The sequence below is a fragment of the Sorex araneus genome, chromosome 9 (genome assembly GCF_027595985.1).
Source record: "Sorex araneus isolate mSorAra2 chromosome 9, mSorAra2.pri, whole genome shotgun sequence".
NCBI classification, from domain to species: Eukaryota; Metazoa; Chordata; class Mammalia; order Eulipotyphla; family Soricidae; genus Sorex; species Sorex araneus.
In genome coordinates this window covers 26555405-26567100 of record NC_073310.1, presented here as the reverse complement: position 1 = coordinate 26567100, position 11696 = coordinate 26555405, and the positions used below count along the sequence as shown (strand labels likewise).

At 44.3% G+C, this 11696-nt stretch overlaps 2 protein-coding genes across 2 annotated transcripts; both read left to right on the top strand.

The window, feature by feature from the left end:
• The first annotated feature begins 1327 nt into the window (after positions 1-1327).
• LOC129407141 (alpha-actinin-2-like) lies at positions 1328-4558 on the top strand. The gene is made up of 2 exons (XM_055147585.1): positions 1328-1496; positions 4322-4558. The coding sequence occupies exons 1-2, from the start codon at positions 1362-1364 to the stop codon at positions 4478-4480; spliced, it is 294 nt and encodes a 97-aa protein (XP_055003560.1). The 5' UTR covers positions 1328-1361; the 3' UTR covers positions 4481-4558.
• LOC129407007 (solute carrier family 52, riboflavin transporter, member 2-like) lies at positions 1816-3261 on the top strand. Its single transcript, XM_055147066.1, has 3 exons — positions 1816-1822; positions 2446-2839; positions 2874-3261. Exons 1-3 carry the CDS (start codon positions 1816-1818, stop codon positions 3259-3261), a joined length of 789 nt encoding a protein of 262 aa, XP_055003041.1.
• Positions 4559-11696: the final 7138 nt, after the last annotated feature.

Below are 11696 nucleotides of genomic sequence, written 5' to 3'. Positions count from 1 at the left end.
TTCAAGATAAAAATTTCTTAATAATCGGGGCTGGAGCGATAGCACAGCGGGGAGGGCGTTTGCCTTGCACGTGGCAGACCCGGGTTCGACTCCCAGCACTCCATATGGTCCCCTGAGCACCGCCAGGGGTACTTCCTGAGCATCGCCGGGTGTGATCCAAAAAAAAGCAAAACAAAAAAAGTTCTTGATAATTGGCTAAGACACCCTTTTATTTCCCTGTGGGCTATGATAATGCCATGTACTTTCATTTTTGCTCTTACCTATTATTATATATTTGAACATGAGTAACTATGATTTTCCTCAAATAAATAAAATAAAAACCCTAAAGGACATCTTCTGAGCTGCATTCTAAATACTGCTCTCCTCTATTTTACAGTCTGAGAAACATCCCAATTCTCTTTGAAATAATCATCCATAATTTTGGTGTTGGTGGTAAAGCAAGAGTACAGCAAACTTACCTGGTATGCAGCTGACCTGGGTTCAATCCTCAGCACCCCATACGGTTCCCTGAGCCCAGCCAAGAATAATCCCCAAGAATAGAGTCAGAAGTAGAGCCTGAGTAACACTGGGTAGTCACCAAAGCAAACAAAAGCAATTTGTTAAAGTGTAAATCCTGAGACCAGACAGATGACCGAGAGGATGAAATCCTGACACTTGGGAGCTTTCTGCTCAATGCTACAGAGACTTGTAAATGATGGCAGGACCTGAGGACTTAGGTCTGTGTATAAGACTCTGGGTTCAATCCCCAGCACTGCAAAGCAAAATACATACCAAGGCAATATACTCTAGTCCCCCTTAAGAGAAGTCAATTTCAAGGCAGCTGAGATAGAGAAGGGACCACCAAGTAAAGGATGCTTGGAGGGCCCACTCTCGATGGGAGATGTGTGCTGAAGGTAGACTATGGACCAAACATGATGGCCACTTAATACCTGTATTGCAACACCCAAAAGGAGAAAGAGTAAAAGGGAATGTGCCTGCCACAGAGGTGTGGGAGGTGGGGGGCGGGGGGAATTGAGCAGGGTTGGGGGAGAGATACGGGGAACTTTGGTGGTGATGAATGGGCACTGGTGGAGGGATGGGAACTCGAACATTGTATAACTGAAATGTAAGCACGAAAGCTTGTACCCCACGGTGATACATTAAAAAAACATAATAATAAAAAAATTTTAACTTAAGAAAAAAAGGGAGAGACGTCGATTTCATAGACTGCGGGGAAATTTAAGGGAAATGTAAGTTTTCAGGGAAAGAGCTTACGTGCCAGTATGGAAAAGCAGAAAAGTGGCAGTTCTCAGGGTTGTGTACTTGGTAAAATAAGGCTCTCTGCAATCTGACCTCAGGGAGAAGCTGAATTTGCCCGCATCATGACCCTGGTGGACCCCAATGGACAGGGCACAGTCACCTTCCAGTCCTTCGTTGACTTCATGACAAGAGAGACGGCTGATACCGACACAGCCGAGCAGGTCATCACCTCCTTCCGGATCCTGGCTTCTGATAAGGTCTGTACTGACGGATTGTTTTCTGCACTTGCTGCAAATAGGCCTTTCCGTTATTCTGATGAAAAGGAAATGACACTGCAAGTGAAAGAAAGGCAGTTGGATCTTAGTGAATTCACTACCAGGTCAATATTGATTTGGGGGAGGATAGAGCAGGTACAGCAGGTAGAGCTCTGGCCTTGTACAGGGTTGACTCAGGTACAATCCCCAGCACCCCTTGCTCCCCTGAGGTTCAGCAGGAGTGATCCCTCAGCACAGAGCCAGGAGTGAGCCCTGAGCACTGTCAAAAGTCTAAATAATCAAATTAAAAGCAGCACACAAGATGCAGAGTTAGTACCAGCAACTCAGGTACTCACCTTGAATGCAGCCGACCAAGGTTCAATCCTCAGCACCCCATCAGGTTCTCCAAGCCCCTCAGAACCAGGAGTAAGCCCTGAGCACCATCAGGTTTGCTCCTAAAACCAAAACAAAGAGCAGCACATCTCCATAGCCACGGTGCGCCCAGAACAGAGAAGCAGACATTCTGTTCCCGCCCTTTGTGCTTGGACCTCACGGGGAGTTTTACACAGGAACCCTGGGTGTCTATTTTGTAGAATTTCCACTTTTTGTTGGTTTGTTATTTGTTTCATATATGCTGGCTCAGCTGAATTTTACATTCTGGGCTGGTAGGTCTGACTCAGAAACAAAGAAACCAGGGATAGCTCAAAGGGCTGAATGAAGGCTCTACACACAGGAGGCCTGGGTTCCATCCCTGGTAGCACCCTCAGGAGAGACTCCCTAGCATCGTGTAACCCCCAAGCAATACCACATATGACCTCAAAACAAAAACAAAACAAGCAAATAAAGAGAAAAAAGTTTCTCAGAAACTTTTAAAGATCAGTAACCCTGATCCTGTATCCAGACACTCGAGCAAAGTTAATATAGCCTTTCATTGCCTTTAAAAAATGGCAAGTGTGCTTCCCTGAGTGGTTTCCCGCCAGCACCTTCTTCTGGGTGCTCAGTGCCCTACTGGTCTCCTCGGCAGCCGCCTTCCAGGGCCTCCTCCTGCTACTGCCGGCCTCACCACCCACCCCTGCCACAGACCCCAGGTGTGGCCTGCGGGTGAGAGCCCCAGAGGTGTGGGAAGAGGAGCAGGAAGAGGCCTCACCCCTGCAGGATCTGCCCAACTCAGCCGCCAGCAGTGCCCCCAGCCCAGCTCCTGAGGGCCAGGGGCTGCTGACCAGCCACACCGCCTGCCTGCTGGGGCTGCTGGCTGGCACCAACGCGCTGACCAATAGCGTCCTGCCCGCTGTACAGAGCTTCTCCTGCCTTCCCTATGGCCGCCTGGCCTACCAAGTGGTGGTGGTGTACTTGGTGGTACTTGGTGGTGGTGCTGGGCAGTGCCAACCCCCTTGCCTGCTTCCTGGCCATGGGCATGCTGTGCAGGTCCCTGGCCGAGCTGGGGGTGGGGGGTCTCTCCCTTCTGGGCTTGCTGTTTGGGGCCTACTTGATGGCACTGGCGATCCTGAGCCCCTGTCCACCACTGGTGGGCACCTCGGCAGGGGTGGTACTGGTGGTGCTGTCATGGGTGCTGTGTCTAGGCGTGTTCTCCTACGTGAAGGTGGCTGCCAGCTCCCTGCTACATGAGGGTGGTCAATCCGCGCTGCTGGCAGCTGGCATGGCCAACCAGGTGGGCTCCCTGCTGGGCGCCGTGGCCATGTTCCCTCCGACCAACATCTATCAGGTGTTCCGCAGCGGGCGGGACTGTGAGGATCTGTGTCGGCACTGACCCAGGATTGGCTGCCCGAGTCTCCACATGCCCACCTGGGCTCACCCCACCCTGGCTCTGTGTTCCCCTGCTAGGGCCCTGCTCTACGGAGATTTACACAATAAAGCGTTTTTATTCCACTTTGGAAAAAAAAAAAAAGGCAAGTGTGGGGCTGGAGTGATAGCACAGTGGGTAGGGTGTTTGCCTTGCACGCGGTCGACCCGGGTTTGATTCTCAGCATCCCATATGGTCGCCCGAGCACCGCCAGGAGTAATTCCTGAGTGCATGAGCCAGGAGTAACACCTGAGCATCGCCGGGTGTGACCCCCCCCCAAAAAAGGCAAGTGTTTTAACACATGTACTGTAGGAGTTAGGAGTTTTAATTACAAGTGTGGAATTTTTTTAAATACATTCCCCAAACAAATTTTTAAAACTCAGTTATATATAGGACTGGTGCGATAGCACAGCAGGTAGGGCATTTGCCTTGCATGCAGCTGACACAGGTTCGATTCCTCCATCCCTCTCAGAGAGCCCGGAAAGCTATCAAGATATCTTACCCGCACAGCAGAACCTGGCAAGCTATCCGTGATGTGTTCAATATGCCAAAAACAGTAACAACAAGTCTCACAATGGAGACGTTACTGGTGCCCGCTGGAGCAAATCGATGAACAACAGGACCAGACGACAGTGCTACATTGCCATACAGTATATATAAATCGTTTGGTCTATATGACTCTTTAACCTGTGACCTGGGTTGAGAAGAAAAGGACATTAACATGCTAAAACAGATTAGTACACATGTTATTTTACCTTAAACTATCAAATAAGAGGACTGGAGATAAGGTACAGCAGATAAGGTGCTTGCCTTGCATGTAGCCCACCTGGGTTCAATCCAGGCATCCCATATGGTCCCCTGAGCACCCCCAGGAGTAATTTCTGAGTGCAGAGCCAGGAGAAACCCCTGAATACCTTGGCGTGTAGCCCAGCTTCCTTCCCCCAGTGCATTGTGGGTCATTAGTAACACTGCTTATGTCCACCCGTTTTCTGCGATCCATTTTGTAATCACGTGCATGTTTTTCCAGCCATACATCCTGGCAGAGGAGCTACGTCGAGAGCTGCCCCCAGACCAGGCTCAGTACTGCATCAAGAGGATGCCCACTTATTCGGGGCCGGGAAGCGTGCCTGGGGCTCTGGATTACACTGCCTTCTCCTCTGCGCTCTATGGGGAGAGTGATCTGTGAGGCCCAGGTTCTGTAATCGTTGATCCCATCAGAACACAATAAAATGCTCAAGTGGTGGTTGATTTCTTGGAAACTTTGACAAGCTTTATTAAGTTAACAGAAAGAGAGAAGGAGGGAGAGAGAGAAAAAAAAATTTTGAATAAGAATGCCAGCAATGTAACCTGGCTGAAATTCAGTTTCTACAGTTATGTGGCAGTGTGCTTTGGTAGGTTTCTTCTGAATTTTTAGTTGAATGTGATGGAATGTCAGGTTGTTTGTTTCTTTGCTAAAACGGAAGAGATTACTTCAGTAATATAGAAGTAGGATCATCTCAGGGCAGAAGAAAACATTTTAAATGGGAAATTTCAAAGGTACAGAAGTTCAAGTCCAGGAGAAAAAAAACTTGCTATTTTGCAAATGTTTGCTATTTTAAAAAATATTCTTCATATCAACATGCTTATGTGGCTCCCCCTAGGGGAATCCAGTTAGGGATGTTAGTATTTTGCTTTCTTGATTATCCAAAGATTATTTAGTATAAATGGTATTATCATCTCTCCTATTGAATTTAATGGTATGGATGACACTTCCAGGGAATAGAAACAGACTGACTGAAAGGTATTTAAAAAAAAAAACTTAAAAAGAGAGAGAGAGAGAGATTCTAGTCTGCTCTTTGTTATTTAGACTGAATAATCCAATTCAGTTCCAATGCCTTGTTTTTCCTCCAAAGTAGGGACCTCAGGAAACAAGAAGTCAATATAATGGCCAGAGTGGAAGGTAGAACCACAAGATAAAGTGAGTTGGGGTTTTGTTTTTAAGGTTATTTATCGATTCCAGGTTTTCTGCTTTTGCTAGAGCTTGTTAGGATAACTTCTCAGAAGCTGACTGTGTATGGTCTGTTTTCACATGAACAAGTATCTATAGTAATAGTTTATAGCAAGTCAGAGAAACAGGACCCAATACACTCCAGGTAGAATTCTTCATGCTTTTAGTCCTATGGTATGGTAAGGATGAATCCCAGCTACAGTAGAGATTAACTGATCCATTGCAGAGCCTTTACATATCCTTAGGTGAATTCTTCTTTTGCCTAGTAGGCATTACTAGAACTTTCAGCAAGCATTTAGCATCTTCTGTGCTCAGTGCTGTTACTGAATGGTTTATCCTGAAGAGTTGTGAGTCTGCTTTGTCTGTATCCAAAGTCCCATTGCAGAAGACAGTATCATATGTGCTCCCAGCATTGACTTTGTCTCTTCAGTGTTTATTCAATTTTCTGCTGATGCTTACCTGAATATCACTTCCTGCTCTGTTTTTTTTTTCAATCTGGTTAACAGCTTGTAGAGAATAAAGCAGGAATTCTTTTTATATCTGAGTCCTTAATGATCAGGACGTGAATTATAAACAAACACAGTTACAAATAGCAATTCAAGTGTTAGAAAAATAAACAGTGAAGAGTCTATTACAAACAGTTACTTCCTAAGAGTTAGAGATTTACACCCACAGCTGAAAATATATTTTCCTTTCATAACTGTCTGGTAACTTAATACATTTACCAAATTGGCCCATTTGAAACCTTGAAGCTTTATAAATTTTGTTTCATTTGCTTAATTTTATTGTCATTTGCAAATTCCTGAAATGTCTGAGTCCTTGAGTTTAATGCTGAATGCTTTTGGGATGGTGATTAGGTGAATTCTGACTTCTTATTTTATTTCAAGCAGGTGCTATATTCTAGCCATATACATTAAGGCAAATCTGGGAAGTTGTTCTACCTTTGAGGGATTTGTGGTGTTTTATGATGGGAATAGGTAGCTTGTCTACCTAAAATGTTAATATCTTTACAACATTCAGTCTAGAGAATGGATCGATACTGTTTGCTAATAAATGAAGGAAGTAAACTCTGAAAACACTTAATAAACATGTTTATACTCTCATTTCAGAAGTTATTTTATTTCTGAAGTTGAATTATCCATTAAACTTAATTTTTAAAAGAAAAGGAGTCCTGTTTTTTATTCTTACAAACCTTAACCAATTTTTTAGTCTGTTAACCTCATACTACCTCAATTAAAATTCCCCTCATACTTTAAAACTTTCATTGGCTTAGTATCTGCTTTCCTTAATGACATTCAGACAGATTTGTTGGGGAAAGAAGAAATTTGAGATAAGGTATGAAGATGGAATCGATAAGAGGTGAGATATGAATGTTTTAGGAGACTAATGGACTAAGAATGAAATTTCACCTAATACATCTCAGAATCCCTGGTAAGTACTTAAAAACTGTGTCAGCTCTTTCCACCATCTTAGATTCTCATGGAGGCCTGAACTAATTAAATGACAGAAATGGCTGGAAGGCTGTGGTCCAAAGCCATTTTTGCTGGCTATAAGTGGGGTCTCTGGAGCCAGAGGGAACACACAGTTCTTCTTAATATTGAATGTGTTTATGCTCAGGATAAAATAGAATTCTATCTAAGAAAGAGATGTACATACGTGTACAAAGTAAGGAAGACCATAGTGACACCTGGTGGCAAACCTAACAAAACCAAAGTAACCTGGGGAGTGGTAAGGCAGGCCCAAGAATTTAGCCTGGCCAAATTCCAAAAGGTTTCAAAACAACCTTCCTGCTACAGAATCCGTGCAATGTTGGGTACATCTTCAAGGAATTAAATTTACTGAAAAGTAAATGAATACTGTGTATATATGTTTCTCAGGTTTTTTTTTTTTATATCTTGTTTGTAGGGCCAGAATGATAGTATAGCAGGTAGGGTATTTGCTTTGCACGTGGCTGACCGGGTTTGATCCCTGGCACCCATAAGGTCCCCCTGAACTCCCCAGGAGTGATTCTTTTTTTTTTTTTTTTTAAATTTAAATTTTATTGAATCACCATGTGGAGGGTTACATAGTTCTCAGGATTATGTCAGTTATACAATACTCAAACACCCTTCCCTTCACCCGTGCCCATATTCCATCACCAACCACCCCATTATACCTCCCGCCCCCTCCCGTCCCCCCAGTCCCCGCCCTTGTAAGTGATAAGTTTCACTTCGTTTACGCTTTATCTTGGTTACAGTCCATGTTTCAACACATAACTCACTATTGTTGCTAGGGTTTCCCCCCAAAAAAGAGAAGACAGCCCCACTGTCAAGGAAGCATTTGATGGCTCTCCATTGCTGAGAATGTAGAGATATTAAGTCCCACTGTTTGTTACATAACTTTTCTATTTTTTTCCCCCCTCGTCCCGCGCCACCGAGATCATGCCTGTTTAGTAATCACCACGCTGCCTGACAAAGGGAAAACAAACCAAAAAAGATGGTTATTTCTCGTCATCAGCCGGCGTGGGGCTCTGGCTTAGTTGATAGTCTGGTAGAATGTCTGCAAGCAGTTTCTGGAACCAAAAGTAATACGCTGGTATCGGCCCCGGCTCAAGATTCCACCAGCGTCCCGCTGTTCCAAGTACATAATAATTTATTCCCTTGTATCCCATTCCCACGCCACCAGGTCCGTGTCAGCTTAATGGACATCATACTATGGTTAATGCCACGCCGCGTTTCTTCCCGAGAAAGAAGGATATTTCTTCTCAGCCGGCATGGGGATATGGCTTAGTTCAGTCTATAGAGATGGCTACCACTTTAGTGGCCTTCAATATTTCAGCAAAAGACTTACTATTCTTGTTAGGATTTCCCACCAAAGTCCGACCCGTTAAAAGGGAACCATTTCATATTGGTGATGATTAAATGACAATAGGTTGCGCGGCCATGGCAGCAGCCTCGCGGCTTTGAATTTCTGTATAAAGTCCAGGGAAAGTACAGCCAGAAATTACACGTCGCTACAAACTTTAACCCTATTATGGTCCCCCCAAAGTCCAACCCATTACAAAGGAACCATTTCATATTGCTGATGATTAGATGACATTAGGCTGCCGCAGCCGTGCGGTTTTGGGTTTCTATATAAAGTCCAGGGAAAATTCTGCCTAAAATTCTATCGCTATAATCTTTTACCCTTCAACAAAAAACTTAGTACTATTGTTTGGAGTTTCCCCCCACGTTAAGACCTGCCAAAAAGGAACATTTACACATTGCTGACAGTCAAGAGTTATTAGGTCGCGCGGCTGCGATAGTGGTTTTGGATTTCTATATGAAGTCCAGGGAAAATTCTTTTGGTAATTGCATCACTCGCTGGCAGCACCTGGGCCAGAAGCTCCGAGCACACAGTTTGGAGGCATTTTGGGGGCGCCGCTCGTGTCCAATGTGGTTCAGTTGCCTCCGGGGTCGATCTCGCGCGGGGCCGGAAAGGCAGGAGTGATTCTTGAGTGCAGAATCAGGAGACCTGAGCACTACTGGGTGTGGCCCAAAACCAAAAAAATAGAAAGAAAGGAGATTTTGTACGTACCCAACCTAAACCTAATTTCAAGTTGTGAGTTAAAAGGCAAAGTTAATGGGGCTGGAGTGATAGCACATCAGGTAGGGCATTTGCCTTGCACGAAGTCGACCCGGGTCAATTCCCAGAATCCCACATGCCCCCGCCCCCTCCCAGCACCACCAGGAGTTATTCCTGAGTGCAGAGCCAGGAGTTAACCCCTGTGCATCGCCAGGTGTGACCCAAAAAGAAAAAAAAAAGACTAAAGTTAAGTCTGAGTTAAGACTAAGACCTTTCCATGTTTCCTTTAAAGCTCTGTAGAAGATTCCAATAACCCTTAGTTGAAAACCCCTAGACTGGGGCTGGAGTGATAGCACAGCGGGTAGGGCGTTTGCCTTGCACACGGCCGACCCGGGTTCGAATCCCAGCATCTCATATGGTCCCCTGAGCACCGCCAGGGGTAATTCCTGAGTACATGAGCCAGGAATGACCCCTGTGCATTGCTGGGTATGACCCAAAAAGCAAAAAAAAAAAAAGAAAAGAAAACCCCTAGCTAGACTATAGGTTAGGAAAAAGGCCATTAATAATCAAATAAATGCTAAAATCAGAGAGAAGGTCGTGCTGGAAAGATGAATAATAGGATAATATGAATAGCCAGGCCAACTTCCACACCACCTGGTTGGTAACAGAAATGTTTGGCAATAATATTGGTATATTTGTTTTAGTATATATCTGACTCATTCACGTTCACAGAATAAAAAGCTGAAGATGAATTCTCTATTATCCTTAAGTAAAAGGAAACAAATGCAAATGTTACAAAGTCAGAAATTTCTAAGAGTTTGTAAGTTGACATATTCACCCAGGTTCCCAAGATTGTTCATCAAGAAAGCAGTGAGTGTGCCCAAATGTGGCCTTGAGCTTCTGCAAATTTATGCACTTGCCTATGCAGTGTTTCTACTGTCCTGTTCAAAACACATTTTCAAATCTTTTCAACATTCAGATGGAATCATCAGGACAGAAGACAAGTTTTTTCCCCCCTTTGGATTCATTAATAAATATTTCAATGCTTTAAGCAAAAGACAGCCCGTCATTCTTTGTAGACTGGGAGCTGAAGGGGATTATGATTTGTCAATGAGAATCCTAGTTGAGGAGCCCCCAGGGCCATGAAGATTTTCTGAAGATATCTCCATAAGAGCTGACTTTCCTCTTGGTAGTAAGACAGATGAGCAAAAGTAATGCTTGGGAATCCACCGGGACACACTGAAAATTCTTTTATATGACTGGGAACTTTGGGGAAATCAGTGCCCTATCAACAGCCAGTCAGGATATGTCCTTTTAAAATTTGCTACCACAGAGGGAGAATATTAGCTATGTAAATAGTAGTTTTAGAGGACAAGACACACCTTCTGAGGGACCCAGTATGAACAATGAGATGTTATTTTGACCAGTGTATAATTGCATCATTCTGAAATCGGTCTAGGAGAGAGAGAGAACAAAAGGGAATGCCTTGCCACAGAGGTGGGGTGGGGTGGGAGAGATACTGGGAACACTGGTGGAGGGGACTGGGCACTGGTGGAGGGATGTAAACAAAATGCAAACATGAAAGTTCATAAGTTTGTAACTGTACTTCATGGTGATTCACTAATAAAAAATTTTCTAAAAATATGAAATTGGTCTAGTGGCCAACACTAAGAATTTCAGCCCTTGCTGAACGACCAAGATCCAGAGCCAGCTACATTACTTCTGGTCCCAGCAAGTGCTTGCAGCCATGTCTCCAGACTGTGAACTAAGCTTTTGCTCCATGCTGCCCCAGGAAGAGAAATGATGCAATTTCCAACATAAATCTCCCTGGACTTAATTACTAAAACACAGAAATCCTAAACCACGCGGCTGCTACCACAGCCGTGCGACTTTATATCTCTTCATTTCCATCAGTGGAAAACTAATTTTCAAATGTTTCCTTGTCAATAGGGCCGCATTTTTGGGGAATAAACTCCAACAAGAATAGTGAGTTCTGTGTTGAAACTCCAACAATAGTGAGTTTTGTGTTGAAATATGGAATGTAATCAAGGTAAAGAGAAAATGAAGTGAAATTTATCAGTTATGCAGGCAGGGGTGGGGGGGTTGGAGGGTGGGGGGGTGGGAGATATACTGGGGTTTTTTGGGTGGTGGAATATGGGCACTGGTGAAAGAACGGGTGTTTGAGCATTGTATAACTGAGACATAAGCCTGAGAACTTTTTAACTTTCCACATAGGTGATTCAATAAAAAAAAAAAAAAAAAAAGAATCTCAGCCCTCACCAAAATTACTTTCCCCTTCAATTGCAGACCTTCTGCTGCATGGCCTTTCTGAGTGTTGAAAGCCTTCAGACTGCCCTAAAACTCAGGCCTCTATGCAGCATTCCCAGCAACATTTTTCCCTGATCTGTTTTTACCTCCAACTCATTCCACCAAGACACAGACTCCTAAACAATGAACTACCCTCTTCTCTACTTAAATCCTCTTATCATCTCTCTTGGGCTGGAGTGATAGCACAGAGGGTAAGACCATTTACCTTGCACATGGCCGACCTGAGTTCGATTCCTCTGTCCCTTCTCGGAGAGCCCGGCAAGCTACCGAGAGTATCCCACCCGCCTGGCAGAGTCTGGCAAGCTACCCATGGCATATTTGATATGCCAAAAACAGTAACAAGTCTCACAATGCAGATGTTACTAGTGGCTGCTCGAGCAAATCTGTGAGCAACGGGATGACAGTGATAGTGCATTGTGCATCATCTCTCTTATCTGCTTAAATTATTTGTTTTTATCATCTGTTTTACCAGAAGCCTTTCCCTTTCTTTCATTTTTGCAGGAATTGAATTTAAGGCCTCACACATTTAAGAAATGTACTGTAC